Below are 16,860 nucleotides of genomic sequence, written 5' to 3'. Positions count from 1 at the left end.
GAACTGCACCCCACAACGGGAAAAAAAAAAAAAAAAAAAAAAAAACGGAGCAGGGGTGCCCACGACCTGCTACAAAAGCAACAGCAAGGACTTGGTAAAGAGGCTAGGGAAGGCTGGAAAGGAGGATGTGTGGCCAGGACAGAAAAGCCTTACTACAGGGACAAATAAGGTTAGTATATTAACTCTTATCAAAAACATGTTCAGCCTCTCCATGGGGGAAATCGACCATGTGCAACAAACTACAAACTTGACTTCAAAAGGGCCTCATTAGGCAGGTCTATTGGCCCAGGCTGGTAATCCTACTCAGCAGGCAGGGGCAGGAAGATCAAGACTGTCTGGGCTGTGAAGTAAGTTCAAGGCCAACCTGAGCAACTTAGTGAGACTGTAGATCAAATGGTTTTAAGAAGAGGTGGGGATGTAGCTCCATGGTCTGAGCACTTCCGGGTACCACCACCCCAAAACTGAAGGGATCTTGTGCCAGCAATGGTGAGACCATAGGACCCTGAACTATAAACAAAAAGAAAGAAAAGCACAGAAGGTCGGAGGGGGAGAAGAGGCAGGACAAGTAAGCCTCAGACACTGGTCTGAACCCCCACAGGACTGGTGTCCCCTCTCAAGTGACAGGCTGAGAACAGGAGGTGGCTCCCTTTCACTCTTTTCTTCAGCCATCCATCACAGCAATTCCTCCCCGGGGGTTCCCGCCCCTCCTCCATAGTGCCATGACTTTCCCTTGTGAAAGTCTGTATGTAGAGCTGAAACAATAAATCAAGATTACTTTCCCCATGAGGAGGGTTAAAGACCCCTATCTGAGCCCACCCAATGAAAAGTTGAGGTGTTTACACCCCCCTGGCATGTCAGCAAGATGGCTGATCATGAGCCGATCACTCCTGCTGTGACAAGCTGTTCACTGACTCTGGAGACTCAGGGCATAGCCCGTTAACAGTTCACAGTGTGTTTCCTGGTCAGGGAAATGAGGCACTAAATTATATTCCCTGGTTCCACAGAACCAGACCGGGATGGGAACCGCTTCTCTAATTCATGACTGCGGGGCTGACTGCTGGCTTTGCTGGGCCCCCTACCGGCTCTCCAGCCTCATCTCCAGGCTTCTCCTTGTTTGTTTCCTTCTTTCTTCCTTTGTTTTGTGGTTCCTGGGAATCTAACAGAGTCTTGCACATGCTAGGGAAGCTCTCCTCAATTGAATTACATCCCCAAAGTCGTGCCATCTTCCTAGTGTCAAATCTGCCAAGCCCTGGCCCATCTTGGGGCTCTTACCCTGACCCTGCTCTGAATCTTTCCTATCAGGTAAGCTTTGGTCAAGCCCACCACTGTACAGTTGTTCACCCCAGGTACTTTCTGTCACATTACATCATCTTTACTTCTGTTCCCGGCATATTCCATATAAAGTCGCCTTTTTAAGAGCATGAAGGTTCCCTGACGTGTTCGCCCATGCTCAGCATTATTTACAGGGAAAAGGATGAGATGGGTGCCTGCTACATATTTGGCTCCTCCATAGCCAAAGTGCCTCTATGAGGCAAGATGGGCTGTATCTGTAGCCACACCCACCTTGGGAAATCTCAACCTCTTTCCCCTTGCCCATAGGTTGCCTCTGTCTTCAGGTACCTTCATAGGCCTCTTCCGTGTACTCGGCGTTGATGAACCTGTCCAGGATGTCGTTCTCCTCAGCAAAGGCAAGCAGAATCCGCACAATCTCTTTGGTGTTGGCATTGATGTTGAGCAAAGCCTTCATCAGGCAGGTCTTCCCAGTGTCTGAGGCTGTCAGCTTGTGCATGAGGAAGTCTGCTGACAGCCAAGGATAAAGGCAGGGGCAGTGAAGGACAGACAGAACAGTGGAAGCTGCAGCCTCACACCTTGGAAGCATGCCCTGTACCCTGCACTGGGGACCCCCAACCCTGTACTACCAGATCCTCTTTCTTCCTCTCCCCAGTCCTCCTCCAGCTCCCTTCCTGGTCTGCTGTTCACGGCTCTCTACCTCCTGGTGGAAAGACAATGTCACCTGAAGCCTAGCTGCCCATGTCGGTGCCTAAATCTCCATCATATCTCTCCTTGTTGTCTAAAAGTGCATCTCATCACCTCCCCATCAACTTTCTCCTCTCCTTGATCCCCCAACAGTTATGGACCCCCAAAACCTTTAATTCTCGTCAATGCCCAAGGAACACCCCCACCCACCGGTCCTGCTTCAGGTTTTTGAACAACAACCCTCTCCTGATTTACTCCACACAGTAGCCAGACCACGCCCTCTTCCTGCCTAAACCCATCCGTGACTCCCCATGGCCCTCTAAGTCAAGCACAAGATTGCTATCCCAATATCCAAGGTGCCTCGTGCTCCAGCCCCACAAGAGATAGAGCAGGGGCCAAGCCAACCCAACCCAACCACAGTCCCTGGGGCCTGCACTTTATGCCAGGGCCGGGCACTGACCAGGCACATCCAGGCCACGGCGCCGCCTGCAGAGGTCCTGCAGATCCTGCAGGAGTTCCCGCAGCTCCCCCACGCAGCCCTCGGACACAGCCGCGAAGATGCGCTTCTTCAGCCGCTTCTTCTTCTGCCTCTGTTCTTCCTTGGCCAGGTTTGCGCTAAGACCAGAAGGCATTGTGAATTCATCCTGCGTTCGCCTCCTGCTCCTGCTCTCTTCCCCTCCACCACCAGAGCTACTAGTTTCCAGGCCACTGCTCCAACCCCTATGCCTCCTACGTCTTTGCCGATGCCCATGTTTGTGTTCTGTGTTTGATCAAGCTCCCCTTTCTAACCCATATGTAACCACATTGATCAGAATACAACTGCATACACGTGGGGATGATCAAAAAGGATGTATGTCTATTGTGGCCATTACTTTGAAATATGGAACTAAGGGAAGAGAAAAAGCTCTCTTTCATCTCCATATCTGAACGTTTCCATCTATACACTCCAAATAGACTATTACTATATAATACAGATGTGTCTCCTTTCACTTGTATGTGTTCTTGCAAAAATTCATACTGATGTTCTGTAGGAATAGATTTTAAATGTACACAACTGTGTAGTTTATGCTGAAGTCCTTATTCTTTTGTGTATTGTTTGAATGTTTTATAATGAACAGAAATCATTTTATAATTTTCTGATCTTTCACTCTGCTCCACAAAAATGTCACATGCCACAACCATGGCCTGGGCCTCCAGATGTTTGTCCCAACTCTCCAGAGATGATGGCTTCTTTCTCTTTCCTGTGCAGTCCACCCTGTGATACCCCATCCCTTCTGTGATTAGTGAGATAAGGGGAAGGGGCTCACTTACCTGGGACTGTTGGGATTGGATGGGGTCTCTGTCACATCATCCTGAGGAGACTGGGGAGAGTCCATGTCATCACAGTTGCCAGAGAGGCTGAAGATAGAGAAGAGGGACAAGAGTAAGACAAATTTAGAAATGGATGGTGCTACTGTGCCACCATCAGGCCCAGCCATGTGTTCAGGCCAGCAGCCAGTACTCACCATTGCCGGATGTTGGAGTCCATCGGCTTGGAGAAGATGGGGGGAGAGGTCTTGGTGACCGTGGGGTTGGGCTCAAATCCTTCTATCTCCAGGAAGAAGTGTGCACTGAAGGGACACCCAACCAAGGCCATTAGAACTGGTGTAGGACCTATCTGCCTGTGTCCTGCAGCCTTGCCACAGAGGACCTGCTCATACTGAGCCTTTGTGCCATGTGTCCTAGCCTAGCTCTCCAGGTTGGAGTAGACTCTGGGTTCTAAGCTGGGCTAAATGGCTCTAGAAGTACTGTATGGATAAGCCCACGAGGATCACTAGGCATGGCTCAGCACCTGAGGATTTGCAGCTGTCCCCAAGTATAGTCTTCCAAAGATGGTAACATGGAGACAGAAGCTGGGTTTCCCATCTCCATCCAGCTGTGCCTGGAACATGAGCCTGAAGGCAGAGCCTTTTAGAAGGGGGCTCACATCCACACAGGTCTTTCGGAAGCTTAAGAGAAAAGACCAGAGTTACCCTAGCTGCTCTTATTGCCCATTAGCCCCTTTATCACAACAGGAGATGGACTAAGGAGAGAGCACTCACATCCTCCGACAGGTAATATAAAATAGCACAGCCTCTGTGGGAATCAGTATGGACGCTCCTCAAAACTTTTAAATTAGAACTTCCATATGATCCAGCTCTAGGATCTGTAGGTCTACAGCAAAAGGAATCCAAGCTAACCCCTACAAGGACACCTGCAGATACATGTTTATTACATCACTATCCACAATCGCCGAGTTATAGAGTCGGCCAAGCTGCCCACCTGCAGATAAACAGATAAAATATGATATTTTAAAAGATGGTGTTCTCAACATGGACCTGTTTTTTTTTTTCCTTTCTTCTTATCTTCCTAGGAAAGAGTCACAAGGGTGATGGGGTGGACCTGGAAGGACTGAGAGTGACCAAGGTACATTATGTGGAATTCCCAAAAAATCAACAAAAATACAATGTTGGAAAAAAATAAAATAAATAAAATGATGTCCTATTCAGCCATGAAGAATGGGATTCTGTATCATTTTCAGGAAAATGTATGGAACTGAAGATGAGCCTCCTAAGTGAAATAAGCCTAAAGTACACAATATAGAAAAGGCACATTAAACTACAAGTGGAAATGCTAGGGATGTGGAAGGATAATAATAATAGCAGGAGGAATAAGAAGAATAAGAAGGATTCTGGAGAGATGGCTTAGCAATTAAGAGCACTGGCTGCTCTTCCAGAGGACCCAGGTTCAATTCCCAGCATCCACATGACTCACAACCATCTGTAACTCTAGTCCTAGGGGATTCTATATCCTCTCTCTTCTGGTTTCTATGGGCACTTTACACACGTAGTATACAGACTTACATGTAGGCAAAACACCCATATACATAATAAATCTATATTACCATATAAATAAATGTTCAAAATCTATTTTTTAAAAAATAGCAAAAGAGATGGAGAGCACAGGGTCCCCAATGAAGGAGCTAGAGAAAGTACCCAAGGAGCTAAAGGGGTTTGCAACCCCATAGGAGGAACAACAATATGAACAAACGAGTACCCCCAGAGCTCCCAGGGACCAAACCACCAACCAAAGAAAACATATGGTGGGACTCATAGCTCTAGCTGCATATGTAGCAAAGAATGGCCTACTTGGTCATCAATGGGAGAAGAGGCCCTTGGTCCTGTGAAGGTTCTATGCCCCTTATAGGAGAATGCCAGGGCCAGAAAGCAGGAGTGGGTGGGTTGGTGAGCAGGGGGAGGGGATATGGGAGTTTTGGAGGGGAAACTAGGAAAGGGGATAACATTTGAAATGTAAATAAAGAAAATATCTAATAAAAAAAGAAAAATAGCAAGAGGGGCTAATGTGATCAAAGTACATTATGTACATTACACGAATGTCATAATGGCACCCCTAACTTTGCAATGATATATACAAGCAAAAAAAAAAAAAAAATTAATTGAAAAACAATGAAAAAGAAAGGAGGGAGAGGGCCCAAAAAGCATTCCCAGTCGGTGGGGGAAAAGAGACAAAACCGTTGCCAGCTTTCTCTTCAGGCTTCAATGGATTGGGAGACATTACCTCAAGAAAAGCCGGACACTCTGCCCAAGACCTGCCACGCCCACAAATGGAAGCACACACGATCTTGGACACCACAGTCACACACTGGGAGGTGAATCGGTACACCCTGCCCTGCAGCTGCCGCAGCAAAGCTGCATTTGGCCACGTGACCCACCCAGTATGCTGCCTGCCTGACTTCAGGCACATGGCCCCTCCTAAACACTTTGCTGCCTGAGTCTTTCCCAGGCCCAGAACAGAGGATGTTCCAAAGTGCAGCTCCACCCAGCTCAAGTTCAGAGAGAAGAGCAGCAGCAGGCTGTGATCAGGGCCCCTGTCTACAGGCAAGGCATTCGAGGCTAAGGATGAGTAAGCACCTTCCCCTAGAGCAGACTCCAATTGGCCATAGAACGTGCTTCCCGCTGCCCAAGCTAGTAACTGGCACAGTGATGCACACTGCCCTGCTCTGTTCTCAGCTTAGTGCTCTGGTCCTGCTTGCAGCCAAATCCACCGCAAGGGTTTGCTAAAAGGAGGCTATCCAATCGGGACAGTCAGGAAAATCCTGGCTGGCTGGGAAGTCCCTCTCCTCACTCCAGTCACAGAAGCTCATCCTTCATCTAGAAAGAAGGGATAAATGGAGCAGAGGATACACTGGCCCTCCCTCTCCTGGCTTTTGACCATCATAAGGATCCTCCTGCCGGGCATGGTGGCTCACACTACGGAACGCTCGGGAAGCTGAGGCTGAAAGATTGTTCAAGGGATACAGGTTAAGAATCTGTTGAGGGAGTTGGAGGAAAGAGAAAGAGAGTAAGGCCAGAGGGAGGGAGGGAGGGAGGGAGGGAGGGGCTGAGATTCTGGCTTTAGCTAAAAGTAAATATTTCAAATGAGATGAAAATATCAAAAGGGAGAAAACAAAGGGAGGAGAAAATCTTTGACTGGGACTCAAACCCTGGGTTCTGGTCCGTATCCACCTCCAGCTGGGCGCTCTCCATCTTTAGACCAGGAATCCTCAGCTGGTAGGATACTGATTAGGCCAGATGTTTCCCAGCTACTCCAAGATCATCCACTTACGGGCTATCGAACTAAAAGGGACATTGGTGGTCAGCCAGTCAGATGACCATACCCTGAACTACCACTGCCCCTCTCCACTCTGGCAGCCTGACTCAAAGGTCCCAAGCACATCCACTAGCACTCAGCCACAAGACAGCCTGGTTGAGAACTGCTAGGTTTTCTCCACACAGAGCTCCAAACCCACGTCCATAGGTTTTCTCCAAGAAAGTTTGGTCTGGTCTTCCCTTGAACCTAGTCTGAGGCTGCTTTAGTCACAGATACGTATCAAGTACCTACCGTGTGACAGGCAATAGTCCTATAGCTATGATAAAGGCAGACTCCCTTCTTTTCCAGACCTGCTATTCCTGTGGGCTGGTCAAAACTGGCTTCAAGGAGAGACTGATACATAGCACAGATAGGCCAATTCATTCTTTGCTCTAGACAATACAGTGTCATGCAGCTAAAAGTTCCCCAATGGCAGGCACTATGATGACATTTTCCTTGAATTTCCAGAATCAACCTTGATTCCCTACCAGTGATTCTGAAACTCAAAAGACCCCATTGAATAGCTATGGATGGGTAGATGTCCATAGGGGCCCACAGAGACTGAAATGCCAACCAGACAGCCCACATAGGACTGATGTAGGCCCTCTGCACATATGTAACAGTTGTGTGTAGTTTGGCCCTCCTGTGGTCCTCCTAATAGCAAGAGCAGGGGCTGTCTCTGACTCTGTTGCCTGCCTTTGAGATGCTTTCCCCTTACTGGGCTGCCCCATCTAGCATCAATAGGAGAACATGTGCCTAGTCTTACTACAACTCGATATGCCAAGTCTGGTTAATATCTGTGGGAGGCCTCACCTTTTCTGAAAAGAAAGGGAAGAGTGGATGTGGGGGGAGTGGAGGAAGGGAGGACTGGGAGGAGAGGAGGGAGGGGAAACTTCAGTCGGGATGTAAAGTAAATAAATACATGTATTAATTAAAATTTAAAAAAGACAAAAGAAAGGATAGGTGATGAGTGAGAAGTACTCAAGTAGAAGGAATAATGACTGGTCAGACAGAAGGACAGATAAGCTAAGATGAATAGTGTAGAGATGATAAAATAGTAAAAGAGTAGGTAGATGGATGGATGGATAGATACATAATAAGCAATCAAGTATATAAGGTGGAAGGGTCTATGGATAAGATCAATACTCAGACAGATCAACATAACCTAAAACTGTCCATGGTGGGGGTTGAATCCTCCCTGTGACTGGCTGTGCTCCCAACTGCCAAAGCTCTCACCTTCTCCCACCCCCTCCTCAGTCTTAGACACAAAGCAGACGTGGGCTCTTCTGCCACTCCTCCACCAGGTCCCATCTTCTCTTGGACTCCTCCAAGAGATCAAGAGTGGCTCCAAAAGCCACATCCTGCAAGTATTCAGCACCCAGGCCCAAAGCTGAAGGCCCCAAGGACGGGAGAAAGCACCATCTCACCGTGCAATGACCTGGCCGGTGATGAGCCTCTGGGTGGCTTCCTCATTGGCTCAGATGCTACCTCATTCCCTTGCCTGACCCCTCACTGACTCATCCACTTACTCAAAACTAATCAGTTTTCTAGTGTATGTAACTGAGAGGATAAGAAGGGGACAATCACCCCTTCCAGAGACCCCCATCCTCAGAGATGGCAACCAGGGTTAACACATTTGTCCCAGTGACCACTTAATCTCTTAAGAGAGAGTCTGGGTTATAGGCATACAAGAACAACAAAGGCCCTTATCACTGAGAACAGGGATGGGGGGGATCTGTGCTGTGCTGACTGGGATACCATACGTCATGGTTCTGGAAGAGCCCTGAAGCAGAAAGAAGAATGAGAAATGCCTCCTAGGATAGACAGGAAGTCTGTTATGGAAAAGGAAAATTTGGACCCCAAGGGACAAGATGTGGAGAGAGGAGTGATGACAACCTGGCTGGAGAAGGTCAAATGATTAGGCAAGGAACTAACGCAGGAGGCGGGGCCTGACCCACGCCTGCCCTACTTGACACTACACAACCACATCCCACCCACCATCATAAGCACATGGTAAGGCCTGGCCCGTATGACATCCTGCCTCCTGCCTGCTGCAAATGTTCACTGTTTATTTCTTTGGTCTAGGCCAAAGGGTACAACCTGGGTGTGGTTAACTCAGGTGCACAGACAGCTGTACATCATTTCTCCACCACTTCTGTCACTGTGAAGAAACAAATACAAGACCAGGAAGCAACCTAGGGCTAGATAGGGGCTTATCTACCATCTGGTTTGACCCCCAAAAAATGTCCAAGTGTCTGAACTCCCCAAAGCCAGCTCTCTGACCCTGTATATCACCTTGCTTAGGGCCCAATAAGGAGGTCAATGTGGCAACTACTCAAGGAATGATATGATGGCTCAGGAAAGCTCCCAGGTCTAAAGATCTCTCCCGTGTGTAGGCCTGTAGACCTCCTGGTGCCTTCAATCCTCCCATTAGTTCACAGCCCCTTGGTGACTGGCATTGTACTCTGTCTTCACATATAATTTATTCCTTATTTTCTTTCTTCTCTTTAGAACCAAGTCTTATACTCAGTTCTGAGGGAAAGGCTCAAACCTTCACATGAGGACCCTCAAAAAGTCATTGGGACCACCATTTCAGGAGACAAAGTCACATCTCATACCATTGGCTGGGCCAGACAATCATTTGGCCAGTAACTCTGAACCTGAAACAAGTTCATGAACAGACACGGGCTTCAAAACAAAAACAAAAACAAAATCAAACAGCAAAAAACCCAGTTCAGCTGGGCCTGATATGGAAGAACCTGGGGTTGTTGTTGTTGTTGTTGTTGTTGTTCTTCTTCTTCTTCTTCTTCTTCTTCTTTTGGTGGTGGTGTTTTTCTTTCTTTCTTTCTTTTTAAATTTGTTTTTTGAGAGCCTATCCACAATCCTTTCCCTATTCTCCCCCTGAGAGTGAAAAGGAAGGAGATCCAGAAAAATGGACCATGTTGGCTTGGATGGGCCCACGAAGTTCTAGGCTGCCCCCACTCCCACGCTACCTGTCTCACCTCTACTGCCTCCCAGCTTTCTCTCCTGAACTCCAGAGGTGGGAGCTCTGTTCAAGTGTCCTCTGGGCATCTCTTACTTAGTATGTCATACCTGAACCTGGCTCGCTGTTCCTGTCCTTGCTTCTCCTTTGAAGGGCTTATGACTGAGGTGACCCACCTTCCCGCTGAGTTACTGCCCTAGAAGGGTGGATCTCGCATCTCTTCCTTCTCTATTCTTGCACCCAAGGAGATCCTGTGACTAACTCCACTCTCATCCATCTTTTCCTGCATTTCTGACCACCCAGGCTCAGACCTCACCTGACTCCCAGCAGCTTCCTCAGGGTCTCCCTGTCTGCACATCCTCCTAATGCATTGTCCACACGGGTCATTCAGAGCAACATTTCCATCCAAAATTCCTATCTCCCTATGTCCTTCTTCGCCAGGAAATCACCTGTGATGCCGCCCTCACCTGAGGATCATCAGGGCAGAAGAGGCAGCGTAAATGAGCCATCCTAGACCAGGGGCCACCCTGGTCCAGGGAAAGCATGCTGAACAAGCCTCTTGGTCTAGCTTGGCGGAACTGAAAGGTATCCAATCAACTTAAGAATGCAAGATCAGCCATGGAGATCTAGAAGGCTATTTTCTGTCCCAGCATCCTCCACACCCTCAACTTGGAAGTGAGACAGAACCACTCCAGCCCTGCCCAGCTCCCAGTAGATCCCCACAATCAAAAACACACAGTGAGCACTGACCATCTATCTGACTGTGCTAACCACATTGTCAGCATAATGACAATTAACTGTGTCTTTTAAGTCGATGTCATTAGTAGCATCCTCATATACAGATGCAGCTCAACACAGCTATAGTCATCTCAGTCATAACCTCCATTTTCCCTCCAGTTGACCATGTCATGCATCTTAAGCCCTACAAAACACACAGCCATTAAAATAGCTAAAACTGAGTGTGGTGCTACACACCTGCAATCCCAGCACTCAGAAAGTAAAGGATCCTAAGTCTAAGACGTTTTGGCTATCAAGTACCAAAAACCAGCCTGAGAAAAATAGCAAGACCCTGTCTCAAAAAAAAAAAAAACTCAGCCAAAAAAGTATTATGTGCTCCCGCTTGTTAACTGGCAGTGGCCCCGAGACAAACCAGGCATATTCTGGTTAGCTATGATCCTCTTTTTCCAGTTTAGCCCAAAACATCTACCTTCTTCCTTGGGTGCCAGGAGCCTCCTGTTTTGCTGCCTCCCAAACCACGCTTTATTCTATAAGTTCTGTAAATATAAGTTCTACTTTGCACAATACTGAATCCGTCTCACAGTGCCTTCTGCCTTCCCAGGCTTTCCCAATACAGCCCATTATGCAGACTTGATTCCACCGTAGATTGAAAACCACTTGTGAGTGAGAGAAAAACATACCCACCCAGATCCTGACTACTGAGAATGGCACCCACCTTTTACTCCTGTTCTCAAGAATGGCTTCAGCCACTCTCATCCCTCCAAGAGTTTTCCTGAATGTTCTTGCTTCGGTACCCCCACCTCCTCCAACGAGACCTTCTTTCTATACCAGTCATCAAGACCTCAGAAAAGGGCACCTGAATATGCAGTGCTGTCCCTCCGATCATACCCAGCCGGTTACCAGGCCACACCAAATAACAGAGTCTTGAATCTGCGTGAAGCAAGGGATCCCTGGAGGGTGCCTCCAGTGTCCCATACTGTACAACACTCAGGCCCAAGCCTTCAGTCTTACCTCTTCTTGGTGGGGGTAAGATCTGCTGGCCTCTTCTCTGTCAGTACAGCAGGGTTCCCTCCAGGTGCAGTGGTTCTTTTGCCCATGAGGGGCACCATCTCCTTGGAGTGGGCATTCATTCCTGGAGCCTAAAGCATATGCTGAGGTTGAGGGGCAGAAGGTAATGTCTGGTGGCTTCAGACTCATGGGATTTCATCCAACTCCTGCTTATACCTCTCCAAGAAGAGAGCTCACTCTATCTTTCCAGGCTATCAGTCTTTCTTGGGAACAGGCAAACTATTCCTGCGGTTTCTGTAGTCCGTGCTTCCAAAGCCCCAGGAGAGCCCAGCATAGCACCCAGAAAAAGGACCACCATGCCTCTAACTGCCCATCACCATCTCCTGCCATATTACTCTCTAGACAGACTTCTAAGATTTAACTTTGCTTTCTCAACGTCCCACCTAAGACTTTGTATTCAGATCTCTTTGTCAAGGTCACGGAACCTTTAACTTTAACACTTAACAGGACATCAGTGTCACCTCTTTTGCTCTAGATGCTGCTCTGAATAACACAGCTGGGGGCTTTGAATTTCTCAGTATCAGCTGGTAGTCTGTGCAGCTCACTCCCCTTCTCTTGCTCTTTTCCCCACAAGCTAAGCATAGCCAAACCATGGCACCCTGGCAGACACCCTCTTACCTAGAAGAGAGAGAATCCCTTACCCTGGGATATAGAAGACCAACCCTTCAGTTCAAACATGCTTCACTAATGGTCAGTATGGGCTGAGTTAGAACAAGGTACTGATAAATCTTCCAAAGAGACGAGGGAATGGATCTCGAAGGACGTTTTACAGACTGGGATGTAGCAGAAACGCCATCTGGGTTGGAGGCACAGCCTGCACAGTGACCAGGGCTCAAAACAATTCAGTGAGGGTAAAGCAGGTGGAGCTAGAGAACCTGTATGAATTCATGCCAAGCCCTGGCAGCGAAGGCCACACTGTGAAGCCCTTAAGCATATCTTGGAAGCTGAGATTAATGTCAGGGAAGCAGGGAGCAGGGAAAGGTTCTGGGTTACATAGGCAACACAGAGCCTGAAGGAGAACAGGCCATGAGGGCAAGAGAGACTGGTGACCTGGGGGAAGCTGTTAGGAAGAGCATGGGGAGGGGGAAGAGGCTGGTAGCCCTGAAGGATAGACATAGAAAGGCAGTGTGGACAAGAAGAGGTAATTCTGAAGTCAGGGGACCAACCTTAATGTAATCCACCTCAGATAACTTACTTATCTATAGAAGTAACTTTTCAGCCCCTACCTACATCTATCACAGCCAAAGCCAGATAGGTATTTATATTGCCTCTACCCAAAGCAATCAGTGGACATATGGGGCTAAAAAGACTTTGCTGAGTCAAGAGCAAAAATAGACAGAGGTGTGCCTCATCCTCCCTCATCCTCTGGTTTCTCTCCTGAGAAGTAGCTTGAGTGGTCCCCTGATGCCAGCTGCTCCGTCCTTCTTGTGCTAGGGCCATGAGTGTGGGCTACTCTGAACAGCTGGGGCGAGCGGGGGTCGGGGCCGTCTGGACTCAGGCTCCAGCAGCTATAATTAGCTCCTGAGTCACCCTATATGCTTTGCTTTGCATCCTCACCTGCTGGACTCTCTCCCTGCCCTGCGATCCAGCTCCTTCACCCGAGAAATACCATGTCCCACCTGCCAAGGCTCTGACACTGACTGAAACGGCCTGTCCTAGGGACACAGACCAGGCAGGGGCCAGAAGGGGACCTCCATAGTTGCTATCTCAGTACCGGTGAGTACCTGGGCGTGGTCACTCTTCAGTGCTGGGATAGTTGCTCCGGTCTTAAACGCCCATCACACTCCAGCCGTGGAGATTCACATTCATCCCTAAGTGAGCTGAGAGAGGCACAAGCTCTCTCTTCCTGAGATTCCCAAGCATCGGGGGAAGTTCCTGGGCCTGTCAGAGCCTGCATTATCTCCTCTGCCTTTTGTCAAAAGGAGCCCCAGCTCTCTCCACACCTTCCTAGGACCTGTGGGCAAAGGGCAGACATGGCCCAGAGGATTCCAGGCCCACACTCTAGTCTTTCTGAGGGACACTAGCTTCCCTGGGTGACAAGGATTTACCTGGCAGGTTCCAGATGGTGGTAGCAGTCCTTGCTTTGAGATCACCGCATGTCTGGGGCCCAAAACCCACCGTCGGGAAGGTGGCTGAGGTGGCCAGAGGCTCTCATCGTAGGCACAGAGATAGCTGACAGCTGGAATGAGGCATCAGAGGCAAAACTGGCTGGGGCACCTGCCCTCAGCATCAGGCAGGCCACACCCACCACCCACGTGTCCCATGTGAGTCACCCCCACACCCACAGAGCAGCCTCACCCCATAGGCGAAAAGGCAGGAAAGGTGCTTGTTGTGGCACAAAGCTATAGATCTGGTCCCAACCCTTCCCTCATCCATTTGATCCTCAGAGGGTATTAATAGCATCAGTCTTCTCACTTGGGAAATGGGACCCATTACAGAGAACTTACTGATCAAGGCTGTCATGCAGAGACAAGATGGAGGTATAGAAGCTTCATAAGTAATCAAGACTACAACCAAAGGCTATCCTGGTGGCCTGCTGTAAGACTTGACCTCCATCTTTCAAAAATAGTTCTTGGGATCAAATCCCTCAGAAACAGAGGAAGTCCAATGTTTCCCAACAACTATTATGTATCATGGGTATTTGTGTGTGACAACCTCACTGCTTCCTGCCTCTGTGATCTTCGGCAAGTCATTTGTCCCAAGCCTGGGTTTCCTCACCTGTCAATCATACGAACCCGTATTGGAAAGTAGAGCATAAATGAGGGTGCAAATGAGGAGAGATAGACCAAGGCCTGGAGTGAATTCATTAACCTGTGACAAGTGGGTGTTATTATCACAATACTTATTCACCCAGCAATAGTTTGTGTCGCTGTTCTTCAAGGCCAGAACACTACAGGAAAACTCTGTGCCCTCCCTACGTGCCCAGATGGCTTCTGGGAGAGGGGTGGAGCATAACTTGACTCAGGAACTGCACATCTTCCGCAGGGAAGATGTGTAAGCAAGGCACGACAGGTTTAGAATGGAAGTCCCTGCTCCGTGACAGTGCTGTGGGCTGATGTGGCAGGGACTTTCCCAACTGTTCCCAGGAGGCAAGATCCCAGATCCCTGATCACCACAACCTGCGAGGCCTGGGGAGGAGGAAGGAGGCAGGGTCAGCTTCTAGCCCATGAGAGAGAAAGACCTGTGGCCAGGCCAGGGCAGAGCAGCTTCAGGTGTGGCTTCGGGAGGGCGCACACCTGCAACTTAATCCGTGGAAACCTGCAGTGGTGCTCATGATTCCTCGTCACTGTTCCAGAAACAGCACCATCAAAGCCCTACCTTCAATTAAATGTGGCCTCTCTCTTCCTCGCCTGCCCAGGCCTGACTCAACCTTGGCCCAGGTTTGCTTCTGGTGTCTCAGCATCCTGGACGTGAGGCTATTCCAGGCTCTCTGTTGAAACTTTCCTTGCTTTCACACTTTTCTCTGGAGACTAACTTAAAAGCTCCTTGATCTCTCTCATCCAAAAGCATTCTCTGGAACATCAGGGACTAGGGGAAGCCCCTCTACTCTAAGGGTATGACCTCATGAAAACCCACTGTAGCATCAAACACTGGTCCACGATTCAGTGTCATGGAATCCAGCCATCGTGAGACACGATACATAGGAGACCACGGCAAGATGGCAGTGAACCTGAGAGTGTTATCTCTGCCTTCGAAGCTTATGGACCACCCAGAGGACCAGCTCCAGCAGGGATCATCCCGTCACAGGTGACAAGGGCCAACTGAGGTGAAAGGGACTCATCTAAAGGGAAAATGGAGATTCAAATCAGAGGGAGCATTTGGGCTAGAAGTGGAAGAAAGGAAGCTTCATCAACACGGTGTCAAGACACCTGAGACCCCAGCCCATTTCAAGGCTTAGGGCAATGTGTGAACTCAACAAAGGGATCAGACATGGGGCCCAGATGCGGTCCACTGAGTGACCCCAGACTGCTGGCTCAACCCTGACCTCTTAGTGACCCAGAGTTGGGTTGGCCACTGGCCAGTCAGTGTGACTGTCACCATATAATCTAACAGGGGCCTGACCCGGCTGAACCGGTGGTACACGCTGAAGGCAGTGCTTCTAGCTGCCTACAGGGAATCAAGCTTGTCTTTGTGAGCTCTCCATCTTGAGTCTTGGATCCACACAGCACGACCACAGGCCTATGCCACCGGAAGTCCCGTGTCCTTCCTTCTACCTCATCCTCCAGCCCTTGAAAACCCAGCATTGCTTGCCTAGTCCTGTCTGCCGTGTGGATTGCCTGTAGGGTTCATTCAACTGTCCTCCACTACCAGGTTCCCAGTTCCTGAAGCATCTCTGAGATGTACCATGCTCACTTTTCTTCAGCAATCTGAACTCTTCTTCCATTTTGGAAAGAACATACAAGGAAAGAGACCTTTCAGATATGGCTATGAATATATTCAGATATGGTTGTGAATATATTCAGAGGCTATGTATGTGTGGAAGAGGAAACTGGGCCAGAGCCCAGGGCGGGATGCAGGCAGGGAGAGAGAAAAGGAAGATTCTCTTTATTTCTGCCCCAGCCTGCTTTCCAGGTGCCTGAACATCAGGCAACCTCTAGGTGTCCGCCAAGATACCCATGTGTGCCTCATCCTGCCAGCTGAGGTCAGAGCAGAAGGCGTAGACAGCAGTCTGTCTGCAGAAGCCTTCCTCTGTCTGATGCCCAGCACCCACAGAGGGTTCCCAGGAGGCGATGAGCAGACCTGCCCAGCTCTCTGCACCTTCTAAGACTCACAGACACCAGTCCAGGTACCCAACCCAAGAATTCCATCTCTCCAGGGAGGATAAGCAGGAGTTGGGAGGGGGCGGGGGCACGGAGGTAGGAGGGACAGATTCCTGCACAAATTCCAGAAAACCCTTAGTGCTGTGAGCTGGAGCAGGAAGTGAGGCCAAATTTCATCTTCCACCTCAGGCCTGAACAAAGGTCAGGATAGGTTCCATCTGTACTCGGGGCTAAGAGCTGAGAGGCTGCCTCCTTGGGGATGCTGTGTGTGCTGAGCCAGAATCTCAATGGCAGGGGATGCTGCTGGGAGAGGGGTCAGGGAATTCAATTCATGGGAAATCTGCACTTCTGCCCAATTTTGCTGTGAACCTAAAACTTCTCCAAAAGTAGTTTATTAATTTAGGGTTGGGCTCAGTGATACAATGCTTGACTAGATGAGACGCTAGGTTCCAATCCTCAGGATAGGCTAAAAGGTAGGAGAGGGGGACAGAGGAATAAAGGAAGGAGGGTTGGAGAGGATACGGAGGAGGAGAAAGAAGGAGAAAGCTGGAAACCACTGAGCTGAAGTTACAGTGGAAAAAAGTATTCTTTTAAAAGAAAAGAAAGATGCAGACATGATCTTTTAAAAACAAAAGTCACTGAGGCGCCAGGATGGGTTGGCACCCA

At 49.0% G+C, this 16,860-nt stretch overlaps 1 protein-coding gene across 1 annotated transcript in view; it reads right to left on the bottom strand.

Annotated features, from left to right (window-relative positions):
• Trpv3 (transient receptor potential cation channel subfamily V member 3) overlaps nucleotides 1-11,496 on the bottom strand; it is a 28,228-nt gene extending 16,732 nt beyond the window's left edge. Inside the window, exons 1-5 of the mRNA XM_029546120.1 lie at nucleotides 11,378-11,496; nucleotides 3,483-3,587; nucleotides 3,289-3,375; nucleotides 2,438-2,592; nucleotides 1,621-1,797 (exon numbers count right to left, since the gene is read on the bottom strand). Of these exons, the coding sequence (XP_029401980.1) occupies nucleotides 1,621-1,797; nucleotides 2,438-2,592; nucleotides 3,289-3,375; nucleotides 3,483-3,587; nucleotides 11,378-11,496 (643 nt within the window). The remainder of the gene's footprint in view (nucleotides 1-1,620; nucleotides 1,798-2,437; nucleotides 2,593-3,288; nucleotides 3,376-3,482; nucleotides 3,588-11,377) is intronic.
• Nucleotides 11,497-16,860: the final 5,364 nt, after the last annotated feature.

Source organism: Mus pahari, chromosome 14 (genome assembly GCF_900095145.1).
Source record: "Mus pahari chromosome 14, PAHARI_EIJ_v1.1, whole genome shotgun sequence".
Classification (NCBI taxonomy): Eukaryota; Metazoa; Chordata; class Mammalia; order Rodentia; family Muridae; genus Mus; species Mus pahari.
This window is presented reverse-complemented; position numbering and strand designations above follow the sequence as displayed.